This window comes from Fukomys damarensis, unplaced genomic scaffold (assembly GCF_012274545.1).
Source record: "Fukomys damarensis isolate Sample0158 unplaced genomic scaffold, DMR_v1.0_HiC HiC_scaffold_35, whole genome shotgun sequence".
NCBI lineage: Eukaryota > Metazoa > Chordata > Mammalia > Rodentia > Bathyergidae > Fukomys > Fukomys damarensis.
This window is the reverse complement of record NW_022900947.1, coordinates 56814679-56836747: the sequence shown is the minus strand read 5'-3', so window position 1 is coordinate 56836747 and position 22069 is coordinate 56814679. Positions and strand designations below refer to the sequence as shown.

The following is a 22069-nucleotide window of genomic DNA, read 5'->3' as shown; positions in this document are numbered from 1 at the left end:
AAGCTCTGTTTCCATTAAAGTTGCCAAGCTTTTAAGAAATTAGTCTTAGATGATACAACAGAATGTGGCTGGGAATTAAGCCAACACAGGGCAGATCAGAGCCAAGAGATGGAGAGAGATGTATTTTATTCTTTCAGTTCTGGATTGAGTCATACCAGAGTTGTTTACCAGAGAATACTTAGGTTATATGAGTTAGCAAATTTCTTTTTAAAAAAACAAACTTTAGGTCAATTTCGATCATTGCAACCCACGGAAACATGAGTATTTGTGAAATATGTTGGTGAAAGAGAGTGATGAAAGGGCTAAGATTTAGGACAATTGGAAAGACACAGGCTCAAGAACCTTGACCTGAGAAGTGGCTTTGGTTACCAGCCCATGGGATTCCAAGAATATAAGAAGACAAGAAACCTTGTGTCAAGAAATGAGAGCCTGTAATTGCTAACCCTCTGACAAGTTTCCCAGAGTGTTCTTCCCAGCTCATGTCAACAAGAGTTGGCCAGTTTTTATCATGCATCCCCAGAACAATGAGAATTCTCCAGATTTGGCAAGTAGTATATTAAAAAGAAATTACTATATATTTTTTCACCTTACACATATGGTAATTTTATTATGATTTATACTTTTCCTCTAATGCTTTGCATCTTAAGAGTCATTCAGTCATCACTACTTACATTGGCTGCATGACCTGGAATTGCATTATCAAAAATCAGTCACATCACTGTGAGGTAAGGATCTCAAGCTACATTTGGTAGCTGGAGATGACTGTGTGTAGTCTCATTTTGGAAGTGGCTTAAGAGTAACTTTAGTTGTGTGCATTACGGTTGTACTTTAAATGGTGGTGGGGTTCTCATAACCCAGTGTTTGGAATGAAGGCCGACTTTGAATGTTGCACAGCTATAGTATGATCTGGAGCTTACCAGATTTTAGAATTTTGGATTTTCTAAAATTTTGCTTATCCAATATTCATTTCTCTCCTTTGGGTAACAATATCTCAATACCTCAGTTTTCCTTTGAGAATTTCTTTACCTGACTCATGTAGTAAGTGTGGGGCATAGCTTTCCCTTTTTGTCAGATGTGGCCTCATGACTGTTAATTTCACCATTACCTCCAGTGATAGACATGTGGCTCTATTCAGGAACTCTCTTCTTCTACACTTCTAACCTCTGAGATCAGAAGTAAATTCAGAACACTTCTCTCTGCCATGAAGAACCTGGCTGAAAAGAAAACAAATCTGAGGAATTCAGAATAATGAAATAAAGATGACTATTTTAGGTAATTTGAGCATAAATATCCTGCTACCCATTAAATTATGTTCATCATTGTAGTTTAACTATGTGAATCAAGTCATCACTTTTTTGGCAATGGGACACAAAATATGACACCATAACTAAAGGTGGAGAGGTTTCTTTTTGTCTCACAGATGCAGTGTCTGCTAGGTCCAAGCAGGAATAGCATGGTGTGTGTGTAGGGGGCTAATCATGTTGTGGTAGGCAGGAGGCAGAGAGCAAAGGGAAGACCCAGGAGGGAGATACGTCTGTCCTGGTCACATCCCCAGGGACCACCTTCCAGGCCCTACTAGCACTTTCGACTATGAATTTATCAGTGGATTCTTCCACTGGTGTGTACTTTGCCCCATGCTCCTACACCTTCCAAAACTCAACCTCAACTCAAACTTTGAAGGGACATTCCTCATCTAAACCATAGTGGTTTGCTTCCCTGAGACCATAGGATTTAAGGTTGCCTGCTGCTTCAAAGCAAAAAAACAAAACAAAGCAAAATTGTTCTCATAACAGGATGGAGTCTTATATAACTGTAAGAACAAAAGAACAAAGTATGTCTTTCTGTTTAGAAGCCAGTCACAGGTTCCCTTCATATTTGAGAGGATGAGACTATAGAAAGGTGCAAACACCAGCCAGTAAGAATCAAGGAAGCCATCTCAAAGTCTGTTAGGCACGTACAGGAAAAATAAAACGTAATGTCCTAAAATTTTCCAGAGGGAAGAATTTATTCTAAGAAATGTTATATGGAAATTAAATTTAATGCCACTACTGAATTCTAGAATCCCTTCAAAGTTTTAAGAAAATGTAGCTTTTCCTACCCAAAAGGCTTTTACTCCATGTTGTAGTCAGCAGGGTGTGGTGAGGGAATACATTAAATACAGGACACATAACTTCTAAGGTTATTTTATGATAATTACCCAAAGAGTCAAATGCAAAGGAGTGTAAGATATTAGCCACACACTAGAAGCCCAAAATATTTAACTGAAGGTCTAGATCTTAGCAGTTTTCCACACATGTCCAGCTAAAGGCTGAGATTCCAAGGCAATATCCTCCTCGAGTCCATCCAGGGGCCTAGAGCCCACAGCAATGTCTCATGCCTGTCTGTATTGAGGATCTCCACCTGGAATGCCCAAAGTGCAGTGGTGGAAGCCAGAAAATCTATGCTTCTGAGATGAAGGATCTGTGCCTCCAAGCTGAGGGATCCACATTGAAGCTAGGAAGTGATGCTCATGGTAAAGATAAGAGCTCCCCTGATGAAAGCAACAGCCATTCCCAGAGACAGTGAGGACCTAAGCTCCTCCTCTGATGAAAACAGCCTAGTTTGCATCAAGAAAACCACCCACAGCAAACTTCTCACAGAAAATCAATAGGCCAAGATATTCTTCCGTAGTTCTCTTTTTATAGCTTTTTTATCAGGTGGGTCCTCCATGCTCAGACCACATTGATTCAGTTCAGCTGGGCATTACTAGTTGACCATTAGTCAATCCACTACACTACATAAATCTGGAAATTAATAAAAGAGTTCTGCCAACCGCCTAGCATTGCCATCCTTAATATGCAGACAATTTCCTCAGACCCATGGTGATCAGTTTAGTCTGGGTGTGGCTCGGGACTCTTGACAACTGTTGGCTTTGGTCTTAGCTTGGAGCTGTAATGCATTGCCCCTTCCAGCATGGTGTCAGTCCCATTCTGCACTGAGGCACGGGAAACCTGGACTGACTTTTCCCACAGTGTTGATTTACTCCAGTGAATAATGGCTACAAATCTCTTCCGGAAACTTTTCATACATACTTTCAGTGGTAAGTATACTTCTTCAAGAGCCAGTTTTAGATCTTCAAGCTTTGATTCTGAGGACAGGTTCATAAATGGAACCTGGAAGTTAAAGAGCATATATCCATGCTAGTAGCTCAAAAGAGTCATTTGCCCATTGGAACCTGATTTTTTTTCTGGCTGTACAAATCAAACGATATGTCTGTCCATCTAACATGTGTCTAGGAACTCCACATTTTATTAGTCATTGCTGCATCTTTTTATGGATTAATGCAATTTTTTGCTGCTTTGCAAATAAGCTTTACCCCTGATGGTTAAGAACCACCACATGACTTTGCAGCTTTGAAATTCCATCATTTCCATGGTAGGATGGTCACACTGGCCTACAAAGGCCAGTTCTTGTAGGCCATATAAAGACACAGAGTTGCAGTTGTGCTCATAAATGTTTTCCATAGCTGAGCTGGATTCTGAGTTTTGCTGTGGAGCCTGGTCATAGGGCACAAAGCATCTTGCACAGGTGCCTACTGAAATGCTCATTTTCTTCCATTGCTCCACTCTTTGTAGTCTTTGTTTGAGGGAAAATGGCTGTATAGAAAAATTTCTTAAAGAATGTGCTTTTAAATTAAATGTCAAAATAGTCTGAGGTTAGCTATGTACTGTTCATCGTTACTTTCTCTCCCCTGCAATTTTGATGAGAAAGCATGTAATTTTGATTTCCTTTCCTGGTAACTGCTTCTAGTGGGTGTTTATAAGAGAAATTGCAAGTTAAGAAATATATTTGATCTTGGGAACATTTAATGAAGTTCCATTTAGCAGTAACATCTGAGAACAAATGAGTCCAGACTGGAACTTCAGGGACCTGTATCCACTTCAAGGCTTGTTCTGAGTTTGTACCACTTTAGCTAAGTTATTTAATGTCCCCAGTTCTACTCTTAGCTAAGACAAAAACTCAACCCCCAAAGTCAAACAGGAAAAGGTTTATTTCAGATCAAAGTCCATAGTCAGTTGGCTCCAAAGCAGGAGGCATCACAGAGGAGAAACAGTCCATGGTGAAGCTGGGTGGACACAAGGCAGGAAAACAGTGAAGCAACAGCAGCAGGCCAAGTAGCAAGCAGAGTAGCAAGTGACAGCTGATGTCAAAACAGAAAAACTAGCGCTTTTGGTATAGGACAAATATAACTTCCAATGGCTAGATGTCAGGTACACTGAGTTTGTGTGCCCTGAAATCAAAGAATGATCTCCAAGGAACAATGGAGATTGAGAGTAGGCAAGACTCACCATGGAAAGAACACAGGCATTTTTGGGAAGGGGTAGGTCTGGATGCTCTGGATGACTAATGTTTATCTGAACTTTACTAGACCAGGAGATAGCAATTATAGGCCATCTCAAGTTACTGCTTAGACACTCCATCTTTATCTTGATACCTGGATAAAGGCATCTTTATCTTGGATGCTTCTCCAGCCACAGTTGTGATGTTTTCTCACAGAGTTGTAGGAACTGACTCCCTTGAGGGTTGCACCCTGTCTGACTCCCTATTAATTTCTAACTAACTTGGTTGCCTATAATAGTTTCAACTATGTAAACATTAAGGATATGTTCTCTTTCTTCCCTTAATAAAATTTAGTTTGGACATATGTGTGCTCAGTGAAAGACTACACTTCCCAGCACCACTGAAGTTTGGTGTGTCTGTGTGAGTTAGAGTGGCTGTGTGCCCTCCAGGTTACCCCCGAGTTCAAAGACAAGCCCCCACTCTGAAGCTCCTCTTTTTCCTCCTTCCCATGTTCTACTGGATGAGCTCACTGGTCCACAGTGACCATGGAGACAAGGATTATGCTCAAGGGCAAAACTGATCAGGTAGTGAATATTTTGGGCTTTATGAATTATATGATTTCCATCTCAGCTCAGTTGTTTTATCGTCACACTAAACAAGTTGTATACAATGTATGTAAAAGAGAGGCAGAGCTGTGGCATTCCAATATGAATATTACTGAAACAAGTGGCAGCCAGATTAGGTGGGGCTCTGCTGACTTCAGCTCTAGGGGAAGAGCAACCAGAAGAAGGGAGGAACATTGTATCTAATCTGGGTTACTGAGATAGGAATAATTTTATCAGAAAGATATAAACATCTGTTTTCTTTAAAACACTTAATTTTATGGAACTTGGTCATAGTAGTTTAGATGTACTCATATCTATTGATAAATATGCAAACTTAAGTACATGTTGAGTGAGGGAAGTATTAAAATCTACCTTATAGGCAAGGATTAGGGTTCTGACCTAGGAAATGATTTTATAAATCACTGAGGGAAAAAATCAAATAAGGTAATGAAAATATAGGCAAAAGATATTAACAAGAAATTAATTAGAGAAAATGCAAGTGTGCACAGATGAGAATGATTTCAAATGAATCAAATTGGGTAAAGATTAAGTTTTAATATTTAGTTATACAATAATTAAATAAAAAAGTAAACATAGGGATTTAATAAATTCTTATTTATCAAACTGGCAAGAAAAACTACTCTTATAGAATTACAGCCAGTAATAGCATGAGCAATCTCTTACACCATTAACAGAGGTACAATGTTTGAAAAGATTTTTAAGAGATATTTGACAATGTATATTAAAATATTGAGAAGTTTACATGCATTCTGGACAAGCAATTGTGTTTCTTGGAAGTCCATTTCAAGATAGCTGTAAATATATCCATATTATTCAGGGCATACATAATTGTACGATTTTCTGAAATGTAAGAAACAACATGTTTCTGGTCACACTCAATAAATAATAGAATGGCATTGAATGAATAAAATATTTTGAAGAATCTTAGCATGGAACATGTTCTTGATGTACTAGATGAATGAAAAGATTATAAAGCATATTCCCCCAAACCATAAGCTTATTAGAGAGAGCATGCATACTTACCCCATGGTGACAGCAAGGATAGTTGTTACTGGTGACAGCAAGGTTAGAAATGATTTTCATGGTATCTCATCTGCCTTCAAAGTATCTGATATTTCTATTATAACCCGAATTACCTTAATATAAGAAAGTAAATGCAGTTCATATTCACAAATACATTATAAGTGATTTTAAAACTGGAAAACTAATTAATTTAATTAATTAATTTGCAACTAATTAATTTAGTCAGTATATCTCGATCATGTGTCTTTGATATGTCAAACACTTTCTTGCGCACTGGAGTTAAAATGAAAAATAAGACAAAAACTGCCCTGGGGTTTACTTTTTGGTTAAGGGATATAAATATTAAATGAGTAAATAAATAAAGGATTTTCCAAATAATTACAGACAGTGAAAGTTGCTGTAGCGAAAACGATCCATGCTTGGTTGATGTTTGAGTTAAAACCTGAAGGAGGAGAGGAGCTGGCTTGTTCAGGGTGTCAGAAATTGGCAGGTGTCTTAGAGGAATAATGCTCCTGGAAAAACCCAGAAGCAGCAAAGATTCTGGCAAATGATGGAGGAATGGGCACATAGGCAGTGAGGAGGATAAGTGGAAGGGCTGAGGGGCAGAGAAAACAAAGTATGCAAGTGTTGGTAATCATTTTTGATTTTTCCTAATTAAAAAAATGCAACTATTGATGGCTTTAGAGCAGGAAAGTGACATTGAATTTTGTTTTGCAAAATGTTTTTCTACCTGTTGTTGGGTACTGATAGGCCTAAAGATAGGAAGAGAAAAAAGTATTTTGGGAAAATGGTCAAGGGTTGGAAGAAGAAGAAATATAAATTTCTAAGAAACTTGAAACAATTTTCAACTATGGTATATTATCAATCAAATGAAATTCAAAGTATTTTTTGCATCATAAGTAAGCATATTTGAAGAAAGAAATTTAATAAGGGGCAAGGGACTATGAGAGAGGCAACCACAAAATTTGGACAGTACATTAATGTGTTTATGAAAACAGACCAAAAGTGTTATAAAAATGTCCCGTAATCCCCCATAAGGACATAAGTACTCTTGGCAAAGATGTATGTATCGGATTTTGATCTTACTGTTAGAAAAAGTGTTTAAACTGTTTGTAATAGTGGAATTATGTGCAATTCTATTCTCTTCCTTGTACCATTTTGTATTTCTCAAAAATTCTGTAAATATCTGGGTGTGTTGTTATACTCCTGTAATTCCAGCACCCAGGGAGTTTTAAGTCCTATCAGGACAATTTAATGACTTAGTGAGACCCTGTCTCAAAGGAAAATTTACAAAGGGCTGAGGATTTAGCTTAGTATAAAGGGTCTATATTTCAGTATCTAGAACTAAAAATAAAAAATCTTTAAGTAATAGATGTTATTTAGGTGTTATTTTTGTAATTAGAAAAATAGTTATTAGAAAGTAGTTAAGAAGCCCAGAACAGATAATTGACAATGTGAATAGGAAGAAAGGGGCTAAAGGTGTAGGGAAAGTGGGAAGGGTAAGAGAAAGGTAATAAGAGAAATAAAACATAGGAGAAAATGAAAAAACGGAAATAAAGTGTTTGTAAATGGGGAGGGCAGGAGGGGGTGAAGGGAGGGCAGGGACAAGGGGAAAAATGAGAACCAAGACCTGTCATGTAAAGGTACAAGATCCCAATGATGAATGTAACTGTATTGTATACCTAACATGTACCAATAAACTGAATGAGAAAAAAAGTCCAGAACAAATCTATTATAATACACAGATGATACAATATGTGAAAAAAATGAGGTAACACAAAAAGTTTTAATTATATATAGTCAAGTTCCAAAATCATTTTGTCACATTTAAGCTTCAAGACTAGAAAATCCAACTACTTTTAAACTCAAAGTTCTTACCTATGAAATGGGGATAATAACATACCTCAGAGGGCTTTTGTAAGGGTCAGAGAAGGTATTAAAGCTCCCTTAGCATGATATTGAGATTATTTATACCTACTATGACCAAATGAGCAACAATTTAGCTCTTGCTGAATAATAGTTACTGAATGTTTTATTTTATAAGCATGTACTTGAAGCATAGAAAGTGAAAGTTACTTATTCCTACCTTACAGATAAGGAAATTTGTCCAAAACCTTAAACCGGAAGGGGCAAATTCTATATGAATCCAGAATCCAAATTCTTAGAGACTTGCATGGCCAAGATATTTTAGTTTTTCTTCATCTCCTACATTTGTTGTTTCACTTTATTCAAAAGCTCTCCCTTGTATGCAATAGGTGTGCTAAAATCTGTGTGCAGAAATCTGCTAGCTTAGCCTTAGGCCTTCTTGAGCAAGTCACAAATATCTTTGGCTGTGGCAATTGTTTAGCATATATATATACACTGTCTGCTTACTACTGTGACACAGAGTGTGGATGATTTAAAGATGGCTGATGCTTAACTCCATAACCTCTTCACAGTTCACTGTGTATTCGAGTTGCAAACCTAAGAGGGAAGAATTACAAGTTTGGCTGTCATACAAGAGATAGTAAAGTGGTACACTTCTGTGCAAGAATGCAAAGTGGCTTTCTAAGAGAGGTGGCATTTGAGTGGACCCTGCATAAAGGATGGATAGGCAAACAGTGTGGTGGGGGATGAAGCAGAGAAAAGTGATAAACGAAAAATGGAAAAATGCAGCCCTCTAGGCTGACCACCTCAACTTCACTGGAGTGAGAAAAGAGTTTGTGTCAGTGCAACCAGGAGATGAGGGCGAAACCACGGTGGGGTTTGGGTGTCTGTATGTGTTTTAATAGGCGATCACTTCTGATAGCATTTTGGGCAGTAGAGCAAATGAGATGTTTACTTCAGAAAGATAACTCTGCCAACTGCAGAAACAAGTGCAAGGTGCACAAATCAGCATCAGGATACAATACAGTGATAAATTTTGTGACTTTTAGGAAGCATAATGAGAGACCAAGGTGACTAAGAGCATGTGAATGACAGAGGAGGGCATAGTGAGTTTCAAGGAGTGGCCAGGCACTCATCCAGGTAAGGATGTCCATGAGCAAGTGAGGATCTCTATCAAATAGTCTTCAATGTCTAAGTGTACCAACTGCCAAGAGAATATCAGAGAATCAGGGTTAGGGAATATAGTATCAAATTATGCAATTAAAACTTCAAAATGTTGCCCTTCCTGATTGCATGGTCTAACACTTGTAAATCACTTAAATGTGGGAAGCTAGATATAAGGGTCAGGGTGCAGGTGACCTTCCCTGTGGACACAAAGGAGGGGACAGAGAGCTAGGCCTCCCCTGGCAATGTACCTGTGCTGGCAAGCTAGCACATTACAAGTCCAGAGAAGTCATCAACTTAGAGCTAGTTTAGAGAAATACTTACCTGGGTACCTTTGCAAACAATGAGAAACACATGAAGTTTTCATTAACCCAATTGCTTGATCCCTTGCCTAAATTGACCAAAAGTGAGGTGAGCCAGATGCTCAGGGCTTTTTGTTCACTAGCAGCAAGAGCCCTGGCTCCTCTTTCAGAAGTATGTGGCTTGTCTTTAATCTCTGTTTGCCCCCTACAGTTAGGCATTCCTAGTAGGCCAATTTCCTGCAGTTGAGTTCATGAAAACTCAACAGTTATATCTCAAAGGACTTTTGAAAGCTTTCAGCTTAAACCACATAAAAGACTGGGGAAAATATGATGGTTTTATGCCCTGAGATTTATTCTTATTTGCCAAACAAATTATTTTGTTATAATTCCCAATTTCCTGGAGGACTATCTCACCCCAGAGGAAAGGTAGCATTTACAGCCATTACCATTACATAGTTGCAATGTGGCAGAATCCAGGGTTGCCAATTTTCTTTTCAACCATTGTACTAATTTATTAAACTTTGGGTGCTTGATTTAAATGCTGTACCCAGGAGGAAATTTGGGATGATTGTTCATGCTCTCTCTGCACATTATGGAAGTTTTATGGTGACTGTGTAATGTCTCCGGCTAAGTATGTTAAAGAAGTGCTACTCCTTAGCTGTCTGTGGCATTATTAAAGGATCTGCTACCTTATGTGGTGATGCCCTTAGAAGGAGGTCGAGTTGGGGTTCTGAATCAGCTCTGTAGCAAATGTGGGCTCAGCTAGAGCTCAAAATATGTGAAAATGTTACAAACATAACAGCAACGTTTATGGAACAACTTATGTGCTTCCCAACTTAATCTTCTTTAAAAAAAAAAAAAAACCTTCTAAATGCAATGAAATGTATCTCCCTTTATTTCATACTGCAGTTCTAACAGATTAAATGAAGTCACCTGTGGCATAAATATACATATATCATGCTTCTAAATTAAGCCAAAAAGTTGGTAAAGAAGAGAACAGTGATAGTAAAGAACTTCACTTGATCTGACACATTTCTTACAAAATTAAGTACAAAGAGAAAGAAGCAGATCAGTAAAGTCTAGTACAAATTTTCTAATCAGAAAATCAAAGGGAGAATTAACAAAATGGATTTACATGCAAAGTTCTGTCTACTTATCAGGATTTGGGGAAGATGGGTGGTTGTTTCACATACATTTATAAGATAAACACAGATGTGTTTGGTTCCTTTGACTCACATACAAAAGTTTCAGCTGGCAAAGGTCAGGCTTTGAAAAGTACTCTTAGAAATGGATACTTTCAGGCAGATGTATGAGTCACTACATATTTTACACATCATAAGACTGGTTTTGTGATAATGAGACCATATTTGTTTATTATTTAAGTTTTTGCCATAGAAGGCTTTCAGTAAATGATTTTTGTAGAACACTAGAAAGAATTGAAGTACAAAGCCACAAAAAGCAATGGTATTTAAACATGTAACCACAATGGGGATAGGATAATCACACTGCGTCTTTTCCAATCTCATTACCATCTGTAGCTTCTCCCAAGTCTTCCCTCATTAATTCCTGTTTGATGTTTTCAGCACTATTTCTATTTAGTGCATTCTCTCTGCGTGGGCTTTGCAGTGCAGACTGCTGGGCAAGCTGACTAGATCGATTTATGACCATGTTGTTTTTATCTCTTAGAGCATAGGCTTCCTTGAGGTTTGCTCTTTCTTGGCAGATCTGAAGTTGGAAAGTATCTTGGAAGCCACGGCGAAAATTTTCATTGAAGAAACCATAAATGATGGGGTTGACACTGCTGTTAGAAAAGGCCATCCAGTGCGCAAAAGGGTAGATGTAGATGTTAATGACCTGCAACTCATTTGAGGAAAGGTCAGCATAGTCTGAGAGCAGCATCAGAGTCCACAGGGGTAGCCAGGATAGCATGAAAAGCAGAGCTACTGTAAGGAGCATCTTAATAATCTTCTGCTTCTTCTTAGACACCATGTGCTGATGCTCCTGGTTCCATTTGCCTGTGTGAGGCACTGTGTTCTTGAAAAGTGAAATTCCAATCTTCCCATGCATGATGACAATGAGGGACAGAGGAGCCACATAGATAGCAGTGAACAGCACAGTGGTGTAGATCTTCCTCATTTCCTGATTTGGCCAGTCTTCCTGGCACCAGTAGACTGGGCTGGTTTTATTCTGCAAGTCAAGTCTCACGTGGTAGTACTTTTCTTCTTGCATGTGTAACATTGCTGCAGATGGCAACATGATGGTGATGGCCAGGACCCAGATGATCACTACAGTGGCAGATGCTGTCTTCATAGTGAGCTTTGGTTTAAAAGGGTAGACCACACAGCGGAATCTGTAAGCAAAGGCAAACATAAATGAGGCTCTGCCTTGTAACTCCTGACAAGACAGAATCAACTTGAGAAAGCAATTCAGGACCTCCTATCCACCTTCTCCTAAAAGCATGTAAAGTTATTATTGCTGGTAGAGAGGCATGCATTTTTATTTGTGATATAAAGGTACATTGTAACTAAAAATTTGAATAAGTAGAGTGTATAACTGGCATATATCTAATAGAACCAATTCACACTCTACTCCCGGCTTTGTTCCACTGATTTGCATGAGCTGTCACTACAAACAACAAAATGATGAGGAAATGGTTTTAGAAAAGGTAGAGATCTTGCCCATTATTACACATGATTTTATTAGTGTGTGTTTGTAATATGTAATAGTGATGTCTTTTTTGGGGACTTAGTACATATCCTAGTCATTTTGTGTCCCTTTGCCCTCTCTGTCTCCCCCTATTCCCTTACCCACCTTCAAACCGTCTAGTTTCCCATAATCTCAGAAAGTTAAATACCACCTTTTTCTCTTTGAGGAACCTGAAGCATTATGCAGGATTTTAATACAAGTAGTCTGGCCTCAGAGCTCATGGCCCTAACTTCCACACAGTGTGCTCCATAGACTGCTAGCTCTGTTGAGATATGGTTGTTGTCTGTTAATCAATGAACTATTTCTTCTTCATTTTCTTGTCTGTTTCTCATCATGTTATCTGTGTGCTTGAGCACGGAAAGTATTCTGGCCAATAGGACATTAGCAAACATGATACACAGTAGTACAGCTTGTGCTTTTGGAATAGCTCCTCTGAAAAGCCAGGTTCCAGGTTCAAAAAGCTTAAGTATAATTTTTTAAAAAAATTTTAAACATATAAAGACTGAAGAAAAATAATATGGTCCTGTATTATTCTTATCCCAATTTAACAAATGTTAAAGGGTAACTATTTGTCATGTTTCTATCATATTTTTTCAGCTTTAATTCAGTTTATTGGTACATTTTAGGGATACAGTACAGTTACATTCATTGTTGGGATCTTGTACCTTTACATGACAGGTCTTTGTTCTCATTTTTCACCTTACCCCTGCCCTCCCTTCATCCTCTCCTCCCCTCCCCATCTACAAACACTTTATTTCCATTTTTTCATTATCTCACATTTTTTTCTTTTCCCTTATTACCCTTCCCCTACCCATCCCACCTTCCCTACACCTTTAGCTCCTTTCTTCCCATTTCTAAATGTCAGTAATCTTATTATGATCTTCTGTATTATTGCAGATTATTAAAATAAATCAAATACCAAAGATACAGTTCGTGGCTTTCAACTTGCCAAAGATTAATACTAGAGCCCTATCTTCCACCATGTATTAGACTAAAATCCAAGTGGATTAAAGATCTAAATATCAAAACAGAAACACTAAACTTACTGGAAAGTAATTAGGTACACTTCTCAAAGACACTGTCATAGGAGAAGACTTTATGAACAAATCCTCAGCAGCATGAGAACTTGCACAAAGAATCAACAACTGTGATCTCATTGTATTAAAAAGTGTTTGCAGTGCAAGAGAAACCTCCAATAGAGCTAAGAGACAGCCTACAATGCAGGAAAAAAATTTTACCAGCTACTCCTCAGAAAAAGGACTACTATCTAGAATGTATAAAAAACTCAAAAAAATCAGACACCTCAAATACAAAGACCTCATTCAAAAATGGGCATCTGAGGTAAACAGACATTTCTCAGAAAAGAAGTAAAAGCAGCAAATGAATATATGAAAAAATGTTCAGCATGACTGGTGATTAGAGAGTTGAAGAAGAAAACAGCATTGAGGTTTCATTTCACCCCAGAAAGAATGGCTTCCATCAAGAAATCAACCAATAATAGATGCTGGTAGGGCTGTGGGGAGAAAGGAACCCTTCTCCATTGTTGGTGGGAGTGAAGACTGTGGAAATCAATATGGCGAAACCTCAAAGCTCTAGGATTAGAGGTTCCATTTGACCCAGCTATCTGTCCAAAAGAATCAATATAATCATACTACAGTGATATATGCTTTATAGCGGCACATTTTGTAATAGCTAAAACTTAGAAACAACCCAAATGCCCATCAGCCAGAGAATGGATAACGAATATGTAGTTTTTAATAAAATGGAGTATACTCAGCCATAAAGAATGAGAAACTAGAAACATTTATAGCTAAATGGGTTCATATTGAGGATATATTCTTTTTTTTTTCTTTTTATTGAGGTTATTGGTACAATCTAGGTATACAATATAATTACATTCATCATTGGGATTCTGTACCTTTACATAATAGGTCTTGATTCTCATTATTCCCCTTGTCCCTGCCCTCCCTTCACCCCCTCCTCCCCTTCCCTTTTACAAACACTTTATTTCCATTTTTTCAGTTTCTTAAGTGAAATAAATAGGACAGACGAGTAAATACAGAATAGTTACTCTGCTGTGAAAAACTGAAAGTGTAAATAAGGTTCAAATGGTATAATTAGGAGTGTGAAATAGGAGGAAAATGGCTAAAGGGGAAGTGGGAAGTGTAGGGGAAATGAAATAAGGGAAAAGAAAAAAATGTGAAAAATGAAAAAATGGAAACAAAGTCTTTGTAAACAGGGAAGGGAGGAGGGGTGAAGGGAGGGTAGGGTTATCAAGGAAAAACAAGAAGAAAGATATATCATGTAAATATACAAGATCCCAGCGATAAATATAATTGTATTATTTGTCTTAAATATACCAATAAACTTAATAGGGGGAAAAAGATACAGTTGAAATCCTCTGGCTGATACATTCAATCCTATTCTTCCTCTTTCCTTGGACATTCAGAATTTGCTATAAATCCCTCTTGTTTATACAGTGGTACTTTCATTCATGAATTTAATTCATTGCATATTAGTGGTTGACAACAAAATTTATTGTGTACCAAATCAAATTTCCCCATAAGGTCCAGTGTAAATAAGATTAAGTCTTATTACCATGTGTATTTTTAACCACAAAAAAATGAAATAAACTACAGTACAGTATGCAGAGAGAGAACACTAACTTGCTTGAGGTGACTTTTGGTGTGGAAGACAGGAAGGTGGGTGGGGAGAATGTTATTGTTTGGAGGGAGATCTCCTTCAGGGGTCTCCTTTTTTGTCTCTTAGCTGCAGGGTTATTTTGCTGAAAAATCTCTCATGTCACTTGTTTCTGTGCTGCACAATCCTCTGGAAATGAGAGACCACATTATTGTTCTTTAGATTCAACACTCTGTTCATTGCAGTTATGAGGTGGTGCTTCTCAAAAAAATCCTGGAATTCATCCCATTTTTCCATGGTGGATTTTATCATATCACTGCTGATCTCCTCCCTATCTTCCTCTTCCTCAGTGGAGTGCTCCTCAACTTGTGCCTTCTACTACTCACTCTGGAGTTCAGCAAGTTCTTCCATTGCCAGCTCCTCCTTATGATCCTCAAGAGCTCCTCTATGTCTGCACAGCCAATGTTCAAACCCATACTCTTGCCTATTAACACAATCTCCTCCACTTCCTGTGCATCGGAGCCTTCAAAGTCATGTCAATGACATTGTGGCCACAGTTTCCTCAGGCAGAGTTAAAGATCTAGTATGTGACATCTTCCCAGGCTTTTTTGTCAAGGAGGTTGATGCAGTAAAGGATATTGAAAGGTTTCTTCCAGAACTCTTTCAGTGCCTCTTCAGTGACATTAAAACCCTTGGTGAAGAGAGCACCTTGTGTATAACTTCTTGAAGTTGCCCATCACTTGCTGGTCCATGGGGTGCATAAGTGTCATGTTGGAGAGGGGACATGACCTTTCTGAAATAATACTCAGCATCCATATCACCCACAAAGGCTGGAGGGTGTGCTGGGGCACTGTCCATCAGAAGAAAGCACCTTTCAGGCAGATGGTTGTCAGAAAGATATTTCTTAACAGTGGATGTGAACACCTCCTGCAGACATTCCATGAACAGTTGCCTTGTGAGCTAAGCTTTCACATTGGACCTGCCTATGACCGGCAGTCTATCCTTGTTCGCATTCTTCTTCTTGAATACATGAGGATTCTGGGAGTGCTACACCAGTAGTAACTTAATCTTCAGATCGGCACTTGCATTTGCACACAGCAAAAGTGTCAACCTGACCTGCTTGTGCCCTGGCAGTGCCTTTTCCTTCTGTGTGATATGGATTCTGTTCAGCATTTTCTTCCATAAAAGCCCTGTTTCATCACTGTTGATCACTTGTTCAGCAACTTATCCTTCTACCTTCATAAATTTTATGAATTTTTTCTTGTAGGCTTCTGCAGCTGCCTTGTCAGAACTGGAAGTTTCACATGCCTCATCACACTGTGGACACCACGCCCCTAGAAGACCTTATCCAACCACCCTCTACTGGCTTTAAATTCATCACTTGTTGCACTTGTAGAGAGGTTTTCTTGCAGTGAATTGATGTGTACTTTCCTGACATTTTCAGATCATAGCTTCACTAATACTATCACCTGCCAGCTGTTTCCCATTCATTCACACTAACAGAAGTTTTTTCACCTCTTCCAGCATTTGTGCCCTCTTCTTGGTTAACATCACTAATTCTTTGGCCACATCAGCTCCTTTGATGGCACCTTATTCTTCAGATTATTGGAGATTGTGACTTCACCACCTTGTACTCCAAGGCCAGATCAGTCACACAAATATCATGTTCCTGCTTTTCTATAATTTCCTTCTTCAATTCAGTGGTTATTTTCTTCAAGATCTTTTTCTTATTCTTGCTGTGCATTTTCTTGTTACCTTCACTATTGCTCTGCACATTCTTGTCACCTTCATTGCTGCTCTGCAATTTTTAACCACCATGCTTGCTTTGGATCCAGGCTGGATTAATAATACTGTACAGTACTATATGTGGTAAAAATCACACAAAAAAGCTTCACAGTGTGTGTGCATGGGCCTGTGACCACAACCTGGAGTAGAGGAAGCCACAGCCATGTGTCACAGCAGGAAAGATGGCTGCACTTGTGTTCATGCAGGGCAGATGGTAACAGTTGGGTTTCTCACCTAATGCAGAGTTCACAAATAGAAGCAAAATTTTGCAGAAGCCTTCGGGACCTGAGGTATCAGTATATTTTTATACTTTACCTATATTAATCTACATCTATAATGTTTTAATTTTGCATAGTGGTACATATTGTATGTGTTGTTATGCAAGGTTATTTTTGAATTCATGCTTTTGAAATGCATGCATGTTGATGTATGTTGATTTGTTTTTTAAGTTATGGAATGGCTACATAATTTTAACAACTATGAAGTTATCCATTGAATAAAGACTGTATAATTTATTCTCATATCATTGCATTTTAGGGGACATAGGAAGGGTAGGGGAAAGGAAATAAGGGAAAAGAAAAATATGAGAAAATGAAAAAATGGAAATAAAGTTTTTGTAAATAGAGAAGGGAGGAGGGGGTGAAGGGAGGGCAGGGGTAAGGGGAAAAATGAGAACCAAGACCTGTCATGTAAAGGTACAAGATCCCAATGATGAATATAACTGTACTGTATACTGAAAATGTATCAATAAACTCAATGAGAAAAAGAAATGAAGATATATGTTTATTTTTAAATCTGCTCAAGCATGATAGAAAGAGAAAAGTAAAATTTAAGACTTCATTACTAAATATATTGTGGAAGTAAAGACATGTAAGCTCAAAATCCAAGTATAAAGTACATATGATACTAGCTTTTCATTTATTCTAAATATATGCAATTATAAAACAAAAGTATAGGATTTCTTATAAATATTCACAATAATTTGGTGGCTGCATTAATGATTGTTAGCAGTTACTATTTTTTATACCTAAAATGTCCCCCAGCTTCTCTTGCGATTAGAAGGTGACTAGATCATGTACGTGTTATGGTCATCATGGAGTCCTTTCATTGACCAGTTAGTTTAGTAGTTCATGTGCTGTTAGGAAGGATGGAGTAGAGGGATGATTCCCTGGGGGTGGGACCTGAAAGGATTTATTCTTTCCCTTGCTCAATCCTTCTTATTCGCTCTCTGCCTGCCGGCTGCCATGAGGCAAGCCGCTCTTGTTCATCATGCCCTTCCACCATGCCATTTCTGTGTTGCAGCCTGCTGGGCATGGACTTAAAAACTAAACTGTGAGCCAAGTGAAACCAGTCTTCAAGTACAGGATTCGGGTATTTTTCCTAGCATTGGAAAACATAATACAGAAAATTTTTACTCAGAATTGTTCATTGCTGTGACTACATCTGACGTGTGGTTCATTTAGAGATAGTTTGGGGAAATAATTTAGAAAACTCGATAGATATGAGCTAGAGAAGCCTTAAAATGTTGTAAGCAGAGCCTGGTGGATGATATGATAGGATCTCAAAAACACCATAATGCTGACAGCAATTCTGACAATACAGGCTAGGCTCATTTGGGAATGAGGGTTCCATTGGCAACTAGACTTGAGGGCATGTGTATTATGCTGTGGCAGAAAACTTGTCTACATTGTGCCTATTACCTGATCCCCTGTGAGAGACTGAGATTAAGGATAGTGGACTAACTGATCTGGCAGAGGAAATTTTAAGGCAGTCCAATATCCAGACTATGGCATGGTAACTGCTGGCTGCTTTTAACAAGATTTATAATAAGAATTAGAAACAAAAAGGTAGACTTGAAAGATATGAAAAGTTTTCAATTTCACCAGAAAGGAAGTACCTAGAAAATTGAGGTAAAGAACACAAGTATTTTAACTCAGGGTACAGGGAAGTTGGCTTAAAGGCATCTCAGGAATTGGCCATATAACACCAATTGCAAGCCCAAAGGTGCAAAATAAGTTCCTTTGAAATACTTTCAAAAGACAGCCCAAGGGCATTCTGCTCATACAGGGCCACTAGGGAAGACCTTCTAAGAGTTCATGATCTAGGCCCTCAGAAGCCACTGCAATTATGAGTCAAGGGGTTCAGGCCACTGCATGAACTAGTGACAGACATTGGCATCAGCCACATTATTTGTTGTTCAGGCATGCAGAATGCAAGAATTGTGGATTCAGGAAAGCTTCTACACAGATTTCAAGAAAAACTGGGAAGGTCAGGCTATATATCCCTAAGAGAATGATGCATGAAGTTGTGAAACTGAAGGCAAATGAATAGCAGGAAATTGGAGATGACAGGAATTTGGAATGTCTTCTGGGAAAAGCTGAAGGCAAGAAAGAGCCAGCCTAACAAAGAAGTTGTGTGGGCTGCAACTAGAAGGGCCACTGAGGGTGGGGCTGTCCAAGACCTTTGGAGCTCACATCTCACCATTACCAGGCCCCAGTACTGAGCACAGAGCTGTAGGATTTAATGTTTACCCTGATTTTTGTCATTCCTTTGGTCCATTTCTTTGTTATCCTCCTAGCTCCCCCTTTTGGAATGGAAAGGTTTACTCTGTGCCATTGTATGTTGAAAGTACTTAATGTTTAGAATTTTACAGGTGCTCATAGCTAAGGGGTTTTCCCTGAGTCTCAGAGGAGACTTTGGATTTGGCCTTTCAGCACTGCTGAAATTGTTAAGATTTTGCTAACTCTTACAGAAGGACCAAGTACATCTTAAATAATTAGATGAATATAAACCTTTGAGACCCTGGAGTGACATGTTATGTTTAGATTGAATGTGTCCCCCAGTGTCCTAACATATGTTTGGAAGGTGTTGAGTCACATGGGCAATGTACTGAGCAGTGGATTCATTCATTGATAAGTTCAGTGGTCCACATGCTGTTAGGAAGTGAGACCTGGTTGGAAGGATGGCTCTTGAGGAACATGACCTGAACAGGTACATTCTTGCATACAGATCCTCCCTTTTTCTTCTTTCTGTGCCTCCTGGCTACCATGTGGCCAACAGCTTTCTTCTTTCATGCCCTTCCACCGTGCTGTTTCTGCTTTAGAGCCAGCTGACATGGACCGAAACCCCAAAATCATGAGCAAAAGTAAACCTCTTATCTTTTAAGTTGTGGGTATCAGGTATTTTGTCCCAGTGATGGGGAAGCTGACTAATACCATAGTATAAAAATAAACATATAAATGAAATAATTTAATATAGTAAGTAGCAAGTTCAGATATCATTAACTCCACATTTGATGTAAATTTTATCTTTGGGACATAGTGATTAATAAAATGTTTAAATTCTATTCTTTTTACCTATAAACCAAATAAACAAAGAACAACACGATGCATTCTTAGAAATAAGTTAAAATATCATGTAAATAGTAGACTAATATTCAAAGTAGAATCTACTAATTTGCTTTTTGGATATTGATTTGATTTCTTATTTTTAACCTTCTCTCACTGTCTATACACACATCCAAACACACACACGTGCAGGTACATATACACACTCACGTACATTTTTGTGAGTGTGCTAACTTGTACATTGTTGGTTGTTTGATTGGTTCCTTTATAAAATCACTTTCACTTATATTTTGTCTTCCAGTGCATTGTTAATTGCCACCATTTTAATAGATGTGCACACCCTCTCCCTTCTGTGTGGTTTCTTTATGGCTCTCCCTTCACACTACTCCAGCCCACTTTTAGACATGTACTAGTGTGTCTAAAATAAAAATATAGTTACTAATTTTCTACTTAAAAGACTTTGATTGATCCCTGTTGTCTTCAAGAATTCTTGAATTAAGAATTCACCCTTGCCTTCTTTTGTGACTGCACCCCCCTATTCTCAGCTGCACTGCCTCTGCCTTGGTGTGGATAAGTTCCCTCCTGTTTCAAGTGACCCATGTATTTACTGGTCTTCAGTGGTATTCTTTCCCCATTTTCCCAAGGTAAATTTGTGGTTTTTCAAGATTTAGACAAGTCTCACTTGTGATTTGAACTCACTATTCCCTGTCCTAACAGAATTAATCATTCTCTCCTTTCCACAGTTGTTATGGATGTAACTTCTAATAAGTGTTAGTTGTAAAGATTTTTAGTACATCTTTCCATTTCACAGGGCTGTAGACTTCCTGAGGCAGCACATGATCATTTCTTTTAGATGCTACATCACCCAGCACAATATGTGACACATCATAAAATCTCAACAAAGTATATAAATGATTTTTAACTTAAAATCTGGATGGTGTTTCACATTTATTTTAGCACAATTAACAAATTGTATTTTAAAAAATGTAAGAGTAATATTCCTAATTATGTAATTTTCAAATGTAGACAATTCAATAGATTTACTTGTTTTCTTACCCAGTCTTTAGTAGGTATGTAATTTGCTCCTGGTACTATTAATATTATTTGGAGATTTACCTGCATCTAGCAGGTTATATTTTTCTGGTGGGTTGGCATTTACCTGGTGAAGAACTTGGTATTACTCACCTATCCACTGCTATTGCAACTAAAGTAAAGACCGAAGCTGCAACTGATATTCCTTGGACCAATCCACTGATCTTGCACATTGTACTTCCAAATGGCCATCCTGAAAGAGAAATGCAGTAGTCTTTGAATATATCACTTTTTTATTGCACTGAGAATATGAATTGAAATATGTAAAAGCAAAAATAATGCAACTGTTTTCTTAATTATGGCTATGGAACAACCAATATTTTCCAGTATTTGCACTAATTTCTCCAGATCCCCTTTTTTCAGTACACTAACACTAATAATAATAATAACAATACTGTTAAACTTACAATTATTTCAGTCCAGGCACTTTAATAAATGCTCTAAATGCATTCCATATCTAACCATATGACAAGCTTTTGAAGTATCTAGAATTTTCATGATGTGTATACACAATGTAACAAGTATAACATCACATACCTTGCAGCAGCCAGTTAGCTGAATACTAAGGATTCGAACTCAGGAAATAGGTTTCTGGAGGCCATGCAATTAATCCTTATGAGATAATGCCTCATAAATAAGCATAACAATCAAAATATTGGTGCTCAAGTTTAGAAATATGCTCAATTAATTATGAAGGATCTAGAGTTATACACAGAACAATTAAGCTATAGTCATTTATACATAATGTAATAAGGCAGTTTACATCATAGCTACTTCCAGAATAGGGAATAATTTTCAGTACATTATCTAAAAAATTTCCCAATGAATGATCCAAACTACAAAAGGGCTAACCTCAACCTCCAAGCACTTGGAACTTCCAGGCAGTTACATAGTACCTCACTTTGAAAAACAAATCTTGAAGTGGTTTATAAAGTTACTGTAAAAGAAAAGGACTGAAACAACATTACCAACAAAATAAGAGATACAACACATTTTACATATGAAATACACACAATCCTATGAGACATAAAAAATAAAAATAGCACCATTAATTTAAGATTTAATAACAGACCCGGCGGCGTGCGCGCGAGCTCCCGGCCTGCACGGGAGCCCCCGGCCTGCGCGACAACAGACCAGGAAGGCCCCAAAGACCCCAGAGGGGGTTTTTTTTTCAGCTGCCTGCCTGCCTGCCTGCGAT

General features: G+C 38.0%; 1 protein-coding gene across 1 annotated transcript in view; it reads right to left on the bottom strand.

The window, feature by feature from the left end:
* Positions 1-10454: 10454 nt before the first annotated feature.
* Positions 10455-22069, bottom strand: part of Npffr2 (neuropeptide FF receptor 2) — a 23133-nt gene continuing 11518 nt past the window's right edge. The window contains exons 2-3 of the mRNA XM_010610883.2: positions 20965-21064; positions 10455-11651 (exon numbers count right to left, since the gene is read on the bottom strand). Of these exons, the coding sequence (XP_010609185.1) occupies positions 10802-11651; positions 20965-21064 (950 nt within the window). The 3' untranslated portion in view covers positions 10455-10801. The remainder of the gene's footprint in view (positions 11652-20964; positions 21065-22069) is intronic.